The sequence below is a fragment of the Marmota monax genome, unplaced genomic scaffold (assembly GCF_021218885.2).
Source record: "Marmota monax isolate L192 unplaced genomic scaffold, Marmota_monax_Labrador192_F-V1.1 WCK01_AAM20220418_F8-fsc00017, whole genome shotgun sequence".
NCBI lineage: Eukaryota > Metazoa > Chordata > Mammalia > Rodentia > Sciuridae > Marmota > Marmota monax.
The window spans coordinates 21,602,082-21,617,535 of NW_026695241.1; the positions used below are offsets into that span (position 1 = coordinate 21,602,082).

Sequence of the window (15,454 nt, forward strand, 5' to 3'; positions counted from 1 at the left end):
CTTCTACCCTATTGTCTTCTACTGTCCCTGCAGGTTACCAATACCTTACCTTTAAGGGGGTATCAATGTTCCAGCACCCAGTGTAACCAATATGTAGCAATAAATCAATTAGCTTCTATTTTGACATTTACTGTTTTGTTGCTATAAGCAGAAATGATGAGTTTGGTTATATTCTACCATATATATGGTCAATAGGTTTGCATAATGGTGTACAGTTTCTAATGGTAGACAGGGAAGGGAGTAGGATGTGAGAATATAGAGGTATTAGATTATATGACTAGGGAAAGGGTAACCAAAAGAAGTTGGCTGTTAGCAGGAGAAAAAAGAGAGTCAACCTTGTTACCCCTGCAACAGGACGATGATTGTTAGCACCCCTAGTAGAGATACCTCTGGTGCACCCAGACCCACAGGGACCTTGGTGACATTTTACCAGGTCATGATTGTTGTCCCTAGATAGAAGCCGTGACGTTATGGCTTTGGTTGCAGCTGCTGTGTCAAGCCTGTAGGTACCTTGATGTTGGGCTGTGGAGCCACACTCTGGTGAATAGGGAACCGCATGGGTACCAGGTATTCCTCCCCATACAGGCATGGGGTGTTCCTCTCTGCAGAGGCCGCCAGTGTTTGTGGGTCAGGCCTCTCCTGTATATATTTTTAAAAGTGATTTGAAAAGAATATAACAGGATATATTTTCAAGGAAGGTTATGGAATAATTTTTGGAAGTTTATTAGATTAAGATAGACTCTCATTTTGGTACCTTTTGGAATGAGTAATCTGCTTTTATGTATTTTTAGAAGGTCCGTAGATTTTTATATTTTTTGTCAGAAGTTTTACTTATAATGCGTGGTAAGCTTGGCTTGTCTCTGCAAATTAATTTGGCATATTATTTCTGCTTTGGTATTATACATTTTAAAATACAAAATGATTTGCTCAGAATGCAAACTTTGATTCTCAAGTCTTTCATTACGGTCATGTGGAAATTAATATTCCTAAGAATATGGTTTCTTTTTGTAATTTTGTTACATCATTTCTGGAGTTAAGATCACTTTGAGGCTAGTTGAGGTTCTTAAATCCTTCTGAAAAAGAATGAGCCATGCTTCTTAATAGAAAATTAGAGGTATTAGTTTCACATTTTGAGATTTTTCTCTTTTATAAAGGGGCACTTATTCTATCACGTTTATTTTGTGTCTTGAATGTTGTTTCTTATCAGTTAGTTCGTCTTTTTCTTCAGATTAATTTAGTCCTGGTAGAACTTTTTCTTCTTTATGTTGAAAGAAAATTTTTCATCCTCGTCATAAAATATCTTTTATGAAAAGATGACTACAGTTCCTGCTTTGCCTATTGTCTTTCAATAATAAGTCAAAAAGATCCCCAAGTTTCTGAATGATATTCTTCTTAACAAGTTAGCATAAAAGTTTTTAGAAATTGTTAAATAGTCTATACTTTGGCCTACATGTAAAATTTTCATTTTCCAGAAGTGAGAATTAATTTGAGAAATAGATCAATAAGGAGAATTTCTCATTGTTTTAGGAAATTAAATGTTTGAAATTTCTTAAAATAATATTGTTTCAATTCCTACTTGAAATTGTTGTAGTTTCTATAAGGACTAGTATTGTAGTTGTCTTTTCAAAAAAAAAAATGATTTGTTTGACTTATCATTCTAAAAGGAAATATACTAATTGCTCATTTCCTCTTAAGCCAAAACCTTTAAATTGGGGCATTATGTTTTTACTAGTATGGTATCCTAAGTTTAAATAAGTAAGAAAATCATAACTTCTTTTTCATATGTCTTTTACTCTGTCACAGGTTATAAAAATTAAGATGAACAAACTACGACAAAGTTTTAGGAGAAAGAAAGACGTTTATGTTCCAGAGGCCAGTCGTCCACATCAGTGGCAGACAGATGAAGAAGGAGTTCGCACTGGAAAATGTAGCTTCCCAGTTAAGGTAAAAGCTGATGCTTATGTAAATCTATGTGGTGAAAAAAAAAAAAAATGTGAAGACCTATTAATTAGGACAATTAAAAGAGAACCCTCCAAAAACGAATTTCTTCATATTCTGCTTCAATGATGGAATTAAATGAGAAAAAATAAATTACAATTAGTGTTTTTTCTTTTTGTATTTAAATAAGAATTTTTGCTGTTATCTGCAGTCAGTACAAATACATTCACTTCTGATGAGAATACTAATCCTGAAATATATAAAGAGCCTGAATTATCAGGACTCAAATTCTTTTCAGTGAGATACGCTTACTAAGTGATAAGGGGGTGGGAGTCTACTTTGTTAAATACAGGTTTGGTATGTTCTAGAAATCTAAGGAGAGTTAATCAGAAGAATTAAAACAAAGGGAGTTTTCTCTTTAATATTATAATTTTTAATCATATAGAGGTCACTGCTTCTGTTTCCAAGGGTAGAAAATGGTACAGATGCACCTTCGGAGTTGGTGGCTTGAGATTAATGGGGTTCTATTTTCTCAAAGAAATAGGAAGTGAAGATAATCTGTAGAAGAGTGAGTAGAGAAGTTGTGGGTGTGAAATTGATTTTGAGGACGGTAGAACAGTCACTGTGAAGAGTAGGAGAGAAAAGCTTAGAGGAGATAACCAAGTAACTAAAACTAGTTTCATCCTACTGTGTATGTTTAAATGTACTATAACTTGCTCATTATTAGAGTAATGATAAAGTAGTTTTCAAGCTCTGTCTTGCAATTCTGTCTGTGACTGTAACAGATAAATTTTTAATGGAGGAAGAAATTAACATGACAAATGAAACATTACCTTTCCATACAAAACTTAATCTAAGTGGTTCTCAAAGTGAATTCCCCAAAACCTTTTTCAGGAGTCCTTAGGTAGTCTCTTTTCCAGCCATGTGTCTGTTTGAGGTCAGACTTTCTTCACATACTTTTAATGGAAACAACATAGTGCAACAGCTTGAATGTTAAAAATATGGGAATCCAGTTTTCTTATAGTAAGCCAGATATTAAAGAGATTTTTTATATATATATATATTTTTTTTTTTTTGGTGTAGATGGACACAACACAATGCATTTTTATTTTTACATGGTGCTGAGGATCAAACCAGCGTCCCGCCCATGCTAGGGAGAGCGCTCTACCGCTGAGCCATAATCTCAGCCCAAAAAGAGATCTTTAAATGTGATTAAATTGTCACTTTTCTCAGTATATTTTTTACTACATGTTATGTTATGGAAAATAGTTATTTTTATTAAAAATCTTATTTATGCTAACACACAATAGAGTTTATCATCATTTTTTAAGTAACATTATTGTATTTTTTATGCCTTTATTTTATTTGTTTATATTTATGTGGTGCTGAGGATTGAACCCAGAGCCTCACACATGCTAGGCAAGCAGGCACTCCACCTTGGCCCTATTATAATTCCTTTTTTTTTTTTTTTTTTTTTTTGGTAATGCTGGGGATTGAACCCAGGGCCTTGTGCATTCAAGGCAAGCACTCTACCAACTGAGCTATATCCCCAGCCCTATTATCATTCTTTTTAAGTGAGTTAAACATTTTAGAAGTTCTTAGTTTTAATTTCTTGAATAGTAATTGTTATTAGGTATAACTGAGATAAACAAAAACTCTTTGGGAGCCTCAAAGTAATGGGGTCCTGAGACCAAAAATTTTGAGAACTGATGATTTAAAGAGTACTTTTTATCAATTAAAATAATATACTAAGAATCTATCTATAATTGCCTAATAACATATTTTTAAGTGCTGCTATTAATTATGACTGTTAAATAGTTTGGTAGAATCCAAGCCAATCCCTTGACTTATACTAAAAATTCTTAATCTTCTGATTACATAGAACATATAACATGTTAAAATGGACCTTCTATTGGGTATATTTTGGAGGTCACATTATCTTCACATTTGAAGGCATAGAGATTAAGGAACTGAATGCAGAATCATACTTGTTAGTTATGTTTATAAGTTAGTTTGATTATTTTAACTCACTGTTAAATGAGATGAAAGTGTTTTCTTATCCCTTTGTTTCGTGGGCTATAAAGCATTTATTCAGTTGTTCGTAGGAATTATGTGCAAGTAGGATAAACCAGCTGGAGAATTGAGCATATGGATAGTAGAATTGGCATTTGTTTATCTCCTAGACCAACATTTTGTTCTATTAAATGATCTTCTAGATGGTTTAGAGGACCACACCTTTCTAAGATAAGGATTGTCGTTGTGCTAGAAATTATAAGAGATATTTTAATAACAGGCATTTCTTATTTTACATGGAACTAAGAAACCATGATGGAGAAAGTAGACCTCCTACTTCTTTATTTCTAAGAGACTAGTTCCTAATCCATCTACCATTTAATAATCTGTGACTTCAGAGGCTCTGGTTGTGGAGCAGGGGTAGAGCCTACCTAGCACATGTGAGACACTAGGTTCAATCCTCGGCACCATATATAAATGAATGAATGAATGAATGAATGAATTGTGTCCATCTATAATTAAAACTATTCTTTAAAAAAAATTTTTTTTAGTTGTAGATAGACAAAATATCTTTATTTATTTTTATGTGGTGCTGAGGATCGAATCCTGGGCCTCACATGTGTGAGGCAAGTGCTCTACTACTGAGCTACAACCCCGCCTAAAACTATTCTTTAAAATCTGTGGTTTGGGGTATAAAATGTTATGCCAAACTAGAAGTTGCTACATGTGATTTATCAAATAAAAATAAAATGGGAAAATAGAAATGAAATTTGAAAAATTTACTCTATACACATAAACTTGAAAAACAGGGATAAAACTGATAATATTCTTAAAATGACCAAAACTAACTCCTAAGAAACTAAAAGTAAATAGTATTAAATCTTGGAAAAAAAAAAAAGATTAAAAAAAAAAAAAGGAAATAGTGGGGCTGAGGCTGTGGCTCAGTGATAGAGCGCTTGCCTAGCATGTGTGAGGCACTGGGTTCGATTCTCAGTACCACGTATAAGTAAATGAATAAAATAAAGGTCTACTCATAAAAAAAAAAGAAATAGTATTAAACCTTAACAAAAGATAAAAGGCTTAATTTTAAGTTTGTTTTATAAACTTATAAATTCTTTTTATATATGTATTATTTAAAAAGACATAGAACATCAAAAAAGGAGATTAAGCTAAATTAATTTATAGATATCAATATAAAGCTCTGGATAAAACATTACAAACAGAATCCAGCAACCCAGTTAAGGAATAGTTGGGTTATCATTATCTAAAGATACAAAGTTAGGAAGCAAGTAACTTTTATATCTGGATGGGATAGTTCTTTACACACACACACATACACACACACACACACTTGATTCTTATTAGGATCAAAGGAAATGCTGAAAACATAATAACAAGGAAAGCCAAGAAAACAATTATTTTTTATTTTCAATCTATACCATAGAGGTAGGCTCTTCTAACAGGGAAACTGGTTGAAGGAATGGTTATCTTATAGGCAACTATCAGTGTCAACTGTTCAAATGGTTATGATTTTTATCTTAGTTTTGTTAAGTGGTAGAACTCACTGACTGAATATTTTGAACAACCAACCTTACATTTCTGGAATCTCAACTTAATACCCACCACAATCAAGTTGAGTATATTACTAACTTTTATTTGTTAACATTTGTTCAGAAATTTTATATCTATCTTTGAGACAGATTGACCTATAAAGTTTCCTTTCTTGTAATATCCTTATCAGATTTTGTATTAAAAAATTGAGGCTGGATTAAGTTTTGGCAAGGCTCCGTCTACCTATGATTTGCTTCCATTGCTAGGGCATACATTTCAGTTGTTCCAGCTGAGAGCATGGGGTGTTCAGTGGAGCCCACTTCTCTTGTAGGTTCTGAACTAAGGTGAAAATAAAAAACTCATTTTGTTTAACATGTTCCTGCATTTCCTTTACTTCTTTTGAGTTGATAGTTTCATAGGTTTGATCAGATTTAGCTTCAGTTCCCCCCATACCCAAAATATTCATTGGTGGTATGCACTGTTTTTAGGAGGCACACAGGCATGCCCTACCATGCCCAAAAGAAGACCAAAGTTCTATTATTAGCTCTATTAATTTATTAGTTACATGACCCCGTCTAAACCACTTAACTTTGTTGACATCTAGGGTAACATTTTTAAAGTGAATTTTTTAGGGCTGGGGTTGTGGCTCAGTGGTAGAGCACTTGCCTCACAAGTGTGAGGCACTGGGTTTCATTCTCAGCACTGCATATAAATAAATGAATAAAAAAAGGTCCATCAACAAATAAGAGAACTAAAAACTTCACTTTTTAACTTTTTTAAGAACTAAACTTATAAAATTATATTTAATACATTTGCTTATGTCGTGATTTGTTTATAACTATAAATTGTACTACAAATTTATAGTTAAAAACTAGCCTATTTTAATTTGATTTCACTATTCCTCTTTGGTTAAAGATACAAAACAAGGTTTGATATTGTTTTCTGCACATCTACATACTGTATTTTCTATATAGCATAGACTATGTATATGTGATAAGATACCTTATAATTCCTTATAAATTAATGATTATAATGTTACTTTTTATTAATGCTGGGAACTGCTAATGGTACAGTGTCTCACATCAGAGCTCTGTTTCTTCTCATGGATAATATTACCAAAGTGGGGGTTGGTATCTATTTTATAAATACTTTTTTTCAAGAATGGGAAAAATGATTTGATTCATTCAAGAATGAAATTCCACATAATAGTTTTTCTAAGTACATTTTTGTGAATAAAAGTTCCCTTACTCAGAGGGAGTTTGGGAAAGGAATACAGACAAAAGAAGTCCCAGTGTCAAATATTTTAGCCATTAAAGCATAAGTCAGCTGCAATTCTTCAGTGAGGTAGTGTCTCAGAGAAGAAAAAGACCTTTTTAATAATGTTTATTTCAAACAGGCAAGTTTTTCTCATAGTCTAATAAGATACAGGCTGATTTCCATCTTCACATTTCTAAAATAGATAATACAACTGAGAGTCAGTCCAAATGCAGAATATTTTGTTCTCTGCATTCTACCAAGTTTCTTTTTGGTGGTTGTTGTTGGTATGAGTAGCCATATGTGACCAAATGAATTGATTAAGGTAGGTGATAGAATGAAAACCATTAGAAATTCTTAGAATCTTGTATTCATTCCTCAAATAAAGGGAACTCAAATATCATAAAAGCCTATTTTCTTTTTTGGGGGTGTGGGGGGTTCTATTTATGTATTTATATGTGATGCTGAGGATCGAACCCAGGGCCTCACACATGCCAGGAAAGTGCTCTACCACTGAGCTACAACGCCAGCCCATAAAAGCCTACATTCACCAGGTGTGGCAATTCACACCTGTAATCCTAGCAACTCAGGAGGCAGAAGGATCACAGTTTGAAGCCAGACTTAACACTTTAGTGAGACCCTAAGCAACTTACTGAGACCCTGTTTCAAAATTAAATAAAGATAAAAAGAACTAGGGATGTAGCTCAATGGTAAAGCACCCTTTGGTTCAATTCCCAGTACCTACATAAATAAATAAATGCCTACTTTTAAATTTTATTCTTAATTTGAAGTGAAAACACAGAGACTGAAGTTAGTAGTAGAAATGAGCCTTAATAAAGAAAAAGAAAACACTCTGTGTGTGTGTATGTGTGTGGTGAGAGAGAGTGTAATATACATACTGACATACATACACTGGAGATAAGTGGGGAGACCCAACCAGAGACCCCCCAAAATTAAGTTGCGTACTTGTAATTTATGTTGATAATTTTGAAAATTTAACAAACTGAGTGTTTTAGGAAAATATATCTTATTAAAATAAACTGAAGTTTAAAAAAAAGAGAGAAAGAAAATTTGAATAGACTCCTAACAGTAGGGGAAAAGAAACTAGAGAAAGCTGTTATAAAACAAAAAGTAGGGCTGGGATTGTGGCTCAGCGGTAGAGTGCTTGCTTAGCATGGGCGGGACCCGGGTTCGATCCTCAATACCACATAAAATAAAGGCATTATGTTAAAAAAAAATGTTAAAAAAAATAAAACAAAAAGTATCTCTAAAAGGACTGGGTATAAATGGCTTCACAGGTCAGTTCTTTCAAATCCTCAAAGGATAATACCTATGCTATTCAACTGTATTAAACTGTGTAGGAAAAAAATGGACAGTTTTCACATTTTTTGCAACATTGATCTGATACAGCTACCTAACAAAGCACAAAAATAAAAAGAAAATTATAGATCAAATCCACTTATGACCATACATGAAGAATTAGTCATAAAAATAGTACCAATGGGATTGGAGTTGTGGCTTGAGTGCTTGCCTAGCATGTGTGAGGCCCTGGGTTCAATCCCTCAGCACCATATATGAATAAACAAATAAAGTAAAAAAATCCATTGGCAACTAAAAAAATATTTAAAAAGAAAAGTACCAAATGGATTTTAAAAGAATACCAAAGTCCAAAGTAGAGTTTAACACAAGAAATCACAAATGGTTCAGTATTAGCAAATTTGATAAATATAGTTCATCACATTAATAAGTGTAAGAAGAAAGAGGACTTTGTCATCACAATGAAAGCAAACTTGATTTTAAAACTTAGTACAAAGCTACAGTAATCAAATTATTGTAGTATTGGCATAAGGATAGACATATAGAACAATGGAATTGGATCTAGTGTCCAGGAATAAACCTATATGACTATGGCCAATTGATTTCTAACAAGAGTCCCAAGACCAATGGGGAAAGAATAGTTGCCGCAGTCTGGCTGGGCACAAATCACGAGCCACTCAAGCAGGAACAAACTTTATTTCTGAATTCCACCAGCACACTCCACACACGCTCCTGGGAACTCTCCCGAACGCCACCCACGCGGCGCCTCCAGGAACCACCAACCGGAAATCCCTCCTTCGGCACTTCCCCAACCGATGCGAACTCTCCAGGAATCCCCACGAGAAAACTCCAAAGTAGCGGCGGAGGCTGACAGTAAAGCTCTAATATACAATTGAATCAATCCAGCATCATCTTAATGGCTCGCCTCTCAACCAATACTATTGGCAAAATGCCAGGGACCATTCCCATTTGGCTGTGGCTCTCAGCAAATAGTCTCTTTAACAAATGGTTATGGGACAAATGGATTTTCAAAAGTAAAAAAAAGAAGTTCAGGGCTGGGGTTGTGACTCAGTGGTAGAGTGCTTGCCTGGCATGTGCAAGGCACTGGGTTCGATTCTCAGCACCACATAAAAATAAAATAAAGATATTATGTCCACCTAAGACTAAAAAATAAATATTTAAAAATAAAATGAAATGCAGCATATAAATCATATTCCGAAATTAAAATAAACCAACAACATAAATAAAACGTTTAGGAGATGACTCCGCAATAAATCTTCACAAACTTGGATCTGGCAATGGATTCTTGAATTTGACATGAAAAGTACAAGCAGTCAAAGGAAAAATAGAAAGTAGAACTTCATCAAGGTTAAAAACTTTTGTACATCAAAAGATATAATCAAAAAAGTGAACAGGCAACTACAGATAGCAAAAATACAGGAAATCCTATATCTGATCAGAGTATAATGTTCCAGAATATAGAAAGAATTCTTACAACTCAATAATTTTAGGATATATAGCCCAATTTAAAAATGCACAAAGGAGGGGAATTGGAATTTCTCCAAAGAAGATACAGAAGGGCCAATTTTGTTGGCACATGAAAATATTAATACTCAACATATTTAGACATTAAAGATATGCAAATCAAAACCACAGTGAGATGCCACCTCATATCTATTTTGATGGCTGTAATTTAAAACAAATAAGCAGGAGCTGGGGTTATGGCTCAGTGATATAGTGCTTGCCTAGCACGTATGAGGCACTGGGTTTGAGCCTCAGTACCACATGAAAATAAATAAAATAGCTGGGTGTGGTGGCACACATCTATAATCCCAGCATCTTGGGAGGCTGAGATAGGAGGATTTCAAGTTCAAAGCCAGCCTCAGCAAAAGCAAGGCGCTAAGCAACTCAGACTCTGCCTTTAAATAAAATATACAATAGGGCTGGGGATGTGGCTCAGTGGTCAAGTGAGTTCAATCCCCGTACCCCCAAAATAAATAAATACATAAAATAAAGGTATTGTGTCCATCTACAACTAAATATTTTTTTCAAATAAGCAAAGTTTGGCAAGGATATGGGAAAATGAAAACTCCTACATTGCATGGGAAATGTAAAATGGTGCAAAAGGGTAGAAAATGGTTTATCATTTCCTCAAAAAGCTAATAGAATTACACTCGTGAGGATATACACAAAGGAATGAAAGCAAGGATTCATATAGATACTTACATATTAGTGTTCATTGAATCCTTATTCACAAAAGCCAAAAGGTAGGAAACAGCCCAAGTGTTAGTCAGTAGATGAATGGATGAACAAAATGTGATATACACATGCAATGGAATATTATTCAGCCATTAAAAGGAATGAAGTTCTGATACATGCCTACTATATGATGAACCTTAAAAATACACTAAGTGAAATGAGCTGGACCCAAAAGGACAAATATTATGTGATTCCCCTTTGAAATAGCTAGAAGAGGCAGATTTGTGAAGACATAAAGTAGATTAGAGGTTGCCAGGAGTTGTGGGGAAAGAGTGGATGGGGAGTTACTGCTTAATAGTTAGTTTGTGGTTAGAGCAATAAAATAGTTTAGGAAATAAATAGCACTGAACAGTAGTACAGCATTGTGAATATAATTAATGCAACTGAATTATACACTTAAATGATTATAATGGTAAATTTTATATGTGTTTTACCAGAATCTTAAAGTTAATAATATATCAAAAACTATTGTACATTTTGAGTGAATAAATTGTATGGTACATGAATTATATCCCAATCAGCCATAAGAAATTAGTGGATTACTTGGACACAAATGAAACTACAGGATATCAAAGACTAAGACAATTCTTAAAGCAATCAAAAAGAAAAAGATTATACAAATAAAAATAGGTGTATACACTTATTAGAATGCCAAAATCCAGGGCTAGGGTTGTGGCTCAGTGGTAGAGCACTTACCTAGCATGTGTGAGGCACTGGGTTCGATTCTCAGCACTGCATATAATGAATGAAATAAATAAAGATCCATCAATGTCTAAAACATATTAAGGAAAAAAAAAAAAAAAGAATGCCAAAATCCAAAATACTAATACCACCAAATACTGGCAAAGATGTGAAGCAACTGGAACTTTCATTTATTGCATATGATACAAAATACAAAATTGTTGGTACATGAAAATATTGATATTCAACATCATTAGTTATTACAGGTATGGAAATCAAAACAACAGTGAGATGCCACCTCATACCTATTTGGATTGTTGTAATTTAAAACAAAGAAGCAAAGTTTGGCAAAGATATGGGAAAATGAAAACAGCGATTTTGCAAGACAGTGGCAGTTTCTTATAAAATTAAGAAAATCTCTAATGCTATTCAGCAGTCATCCTCAACCCAAATGAGTTGGAAAACTTACTATATTTATAATTGCTAGACTGGGAAGCCACCAAGATGTCCTTCAGTAGGTAGATAAACCGTGCTATGTCCAGGCAATGGGATATTAATTTAGCACTAAAAAAAAAGTGAATTATCAATCTGTGAAAAGACTCGGAAGAAACTGAAATGCACATGGCTAAGTGAAAGACATTAATCTGAAAAGGCTATATACTGAATGATTCCAAATGCTGTTTTGGAAAAGGCAAAGCTATGGAGACAGTCAAAAGGATCAGCAGTTGCCAGAAGCTGATTGGGAGGGAGGGATGAATAATGTAAAGGGCAAACCTATTCACAGTAGCAACAAAATTATTAAATTCTTAGTAATCTATAATGAAATGTGCAATACGTGTAAAGCTACCGTAAAACTTCACTAAGAGAAAAGACTTGATTAAAAAGTACTGAATGGATTGACTCAGTATTATAACAATGCTAAGGTTTAGATATTTATGCGTTCCCTAGAAGTCCATATGCTAGGTAAGGGCTTGCTCCTCAGGGAGGCACTGTTGTGAGGTAGTGGAAAATTTAAAAGGGGGGACCTACTTGGAGGTCATTGGGTTATTGGTTATTGGAGGCTTACCTTGTTCCACACCCCTGCTCTTTCTTTCCTCCTTCTGTGAACAGTTTTGCTTCATCACTCACCCTGGCCATGTTTTGCTGCCTTTCCACCAGCCCAACCCAACAGGGCTAACTAGTCATGGGCTGGAACCTCTGAAACTGTAAACCAAGAGAAACCTTTTCTCTTTAGAAGTTGATTATCTCGGGTATTTGTTGTATCAAAAGACTAGCACAGAAAATTTGTTACCAGTTTTCTCTTTGCTCTTATTATATACCTCATGATGTGGAAGAGCCTTTGGAATTACTTTCCAGGAGAAGTTTGGAAAAGTTTGAAGTAACAGGCTAGAAAAAGACTAGAATGCTATAGGTAGAGTTTAATGGGTGATTTTGGTGAGATCTTAAAAGATCAAAATGTAAGCCAAGCACAGGGGTGCATGCCATATAATCCCAACTACTTATGGGGCTGAGGCAGGATGATCACAAGTTCAAGGTCAACCTCAGCAATTGATTCTGCCTCAAAAAAAAAAAAAAGTAAAAGGATTGAGGATATAGCTCAGAGGTAGAATTCTCCAGGGTTTAATCCCAGTGTGTAAGTGTGTATAGAGTAGGGGATTAACACAGAGAATATTGTTAGGAATGCAGACAGTAAAGTCCAGGCTGATGAAGTTTCATATGGAAACCAGGACTCAATTGGTAACTGAACTAGAGGCAATCCATATTATACCATGGCAAAGAATTTGTCTGAATTTTGTCCATACCTGATACATTATAGAAGGCCAGGCTTAAAGGCAATGGACTAATTTATCTGGTAGAGGAAATTTTAAGGCAGCAGAGCACTCAGATTACAGCATAGTTATTACTGGCTTCTTTTAGCCAAATTTGTAGTGAGAATTGGGATGAAAAAGAAGCAATGCAGAAATATATGAAAATCTTGCAGCTTGATGAGAAAAGGAGCAGCACATATGGCCAGAGAGAATGCAGAGATCAACGTCATTAAAAAGTAACCAAAGGGCTGGGGCTGGGGCTCAGGGTAGTGCACTTGCCTGGCGTGTGTGAGGCACTGGGTTCGATTCTCAGCACCTCATATAAATAAAGGTCTATCAACAACTGAAAAATTAAACTGAAAAGTAACCAAGTGCTCTACACTGGAACAATAAGAAAGATGCCTGCAGGACATCTTAGCAATCTGCAACAAGGCTGCAACAGTCTCAGAGATATAGAAATGGAAATTTTTTTCAAAGGCATTCCAGGGAAAAGTATTTGGCCATTAGAACCCCAGTGTATTTATGCTCACTCAGGACAGCATCAGGAATTGTTTCTCTGTGTTCAGCTAGCAAGACCCTTAGTGCTCACAATAGCCATGGTTCAAGCAGATCTAGGAATAGCACACGTGGTGGCAAACCTTGGTGTCTTCCATGAGGTGTTGGTTTTACAGACATGCAGAATGCAAGAGTTGTGGGGTCATGTAGGCTTCCACTGAGATTTCAAAAGAAAGCCTGGGAGACCAACCAGTGTGTTGCAGGGTGCCTGCAAACAGCCCCTGACAGGGCAAAGCGTGGCACAGCTGTGAGAGTGAGGCTGAAACTGAATGGAAAGCTCAGGAAATTAGAGCTGCAAGCAATGTGGAATATCTGCCAAGGTAAGCTGCAGGCAGCATGCAAAGGCAGCCCAAGAGAATTGGGCTACAACCAGCAAAAGCTTGGGGCAGGACTACCCGAGCTTTTGGGAGTCCATATCCCATCACAGTTTATCCTGGATGCTGGACATAGAGCATGAAGTTTGAATGGCTGCCTTGGTAGATTTCTGTCTTGCTTTGGTCCTGTCATTCCTTTTATTCCTCCTTTTGGAGAATGTGTCCCAACATTGGATCTTGGAGGTATGGAACTTCTTTTTTGATTTTCACAGGGGTTTATAGCTGAGTTTGCCTTGAGTCTCAGACTTGGACTTTTGAGCAATGCTTGACCAGTTAAGATTTTGGGTACTCTTAGGAATAGACTCAGTGCCTTTGGCATTATGAGATAGACATGAAACTTTGGGGGCTGAGGGTAAAATGGCATAGTATGGCATAGTATGGATCTTAAGAGTCCCTGAAAGGTGTGTGTGATACAGGTTTGGTTCCCAGCATGGTGCTGTTGGGAGGTGGCAGGACCTTTAAGAAAGAGGTAGGGCTTAGTGGGAGGTGTGGTCATTGGGGGCATGTCCCTGAGAGAATAGCAGGATCTCATCCCTTTCCTCTTCCTCTTTCACTTCCTGTCCATGAAGTGATTTTGCTCTGCCACACTCTTCAAAACTGTGAGCCCAAATTCAACCTTTTTTCTCTATAAATTGATTGTCTAGGTATTTGTTATAGTGACAGAGAGCTAACTAACAGTGTTTGTTTTTCTTAACCAGTGAATTTAAGGCAATTTTAAATACCAAAGGTCTTTTTTTTTTATGAGAGCAAAACGAAATTATTTTAAAGTTTATGTCAAAGAATAAACACAGGGCAAAAAACACAAGGAACTAACTAGGAAAATTCTGTGGAAGAAAAATTAGTGAAATTTTGCCAAAGCAAATATTAAAGTTTGTTCTTAAATTGTAATGATGAAAATGGCATGTTATGGTGTCAAAATAGAAATATCAGTAGACCAAAAGTAGAAAGTCCAAGATAATGTGATTTTAAAATATATTTATTTGGCATTTCAAGTCAATAATCAAAAAATAGAGAGTGAATTAAAAAGCAAAATAAGATGGCACAGTCGTGCCTGCCTGTAATCCTAACTACTTCAGAGGCTGAGACTGGAGGATCACAAGTCTGAAGCCAATCTTGGCAACCCAGGAAAACCTTATCTAAAAATAAAAAAGGACTGGGAATGTAATTTAGTGGTAGAGTGCCCCTGAGTTCAATCCCAAGTGCTCCAAAACAAAAGCAAAATAACAGGCACATTTTAGAAATAAATAGTATATATGACAAATACCAACAATGAGATATCAGCTTTTTTTAAATGTCAGAACTGTAGGGCATATAGCTCAGTTGCCGAGATTTTACTTTCTCCAGTTCTTGATTTTCCTTATTTATTGAACAAAGAAATTAGGAACATATTTTTTTTAAGTAGTCAAATGTCAACAGAACATGAAGAAATATTTCCTAGAACTGAATTCAACCTAAGAATGACTTTAAAACCTACTTATCCTGATCTTCTAAGCTGGCGAATACAGCTTTCCTGAAATTGATATAATATGCCCATTGCTGTAGAATCTGAGTAGCAAAGACGTAGTTTTCAGTAACAAGGTACTATTATTATTTCTGAATCTTGAGTTCAATTCAAACATCTTGAAGTAGTTGGCAGAGTCACTGAACAGTTGATATTTCTGACAGCCTATCATATTGAGCCAATTTTGACTTTTCTAATTTAGT

The 15,454-nt window shown here is 35.2% G+C and overlaps 1 protein-coding gene and 1 non-coding gene across 14 annotated transcripts in view; one reads left to right on the top strand and one right to left on the bottom strand.

Moving 5' to 3' along the window:
- The window catches only part of Numb (NUMB endocytic adaptor protein), a 172,363-nt gene that overhangs the window by 105,102 nt on the left and 51,807 nt on the right, over window positions 1-15,454 (top strand). For all 13 annotated transcript variants that reach the window (XM_046440947.2, XM_058577691.1, XM_058577698.1 and 10 more), the window contains one exon: window positions 1,804-1,944. In XM_046440947.2, the coding sequence (XP_046296903.1) occupies window positions 1,819-1,944 (126 nt within the window). In that variant the 5' untranslated portion in view covers window positions 1,804-1,818. The remainder of the gene's footprint in view (window positions 1-1,803; window positions 1,945-15,454) is intronic.
- On the bottom strand, window positions 3,417-3,489 carry Trnas-uga (transfer RNA serine (anticodon UGA)). Its single transcript has one exon. It is a non-coding gene; the product is annotated as a tRNA-Ser (tRNA).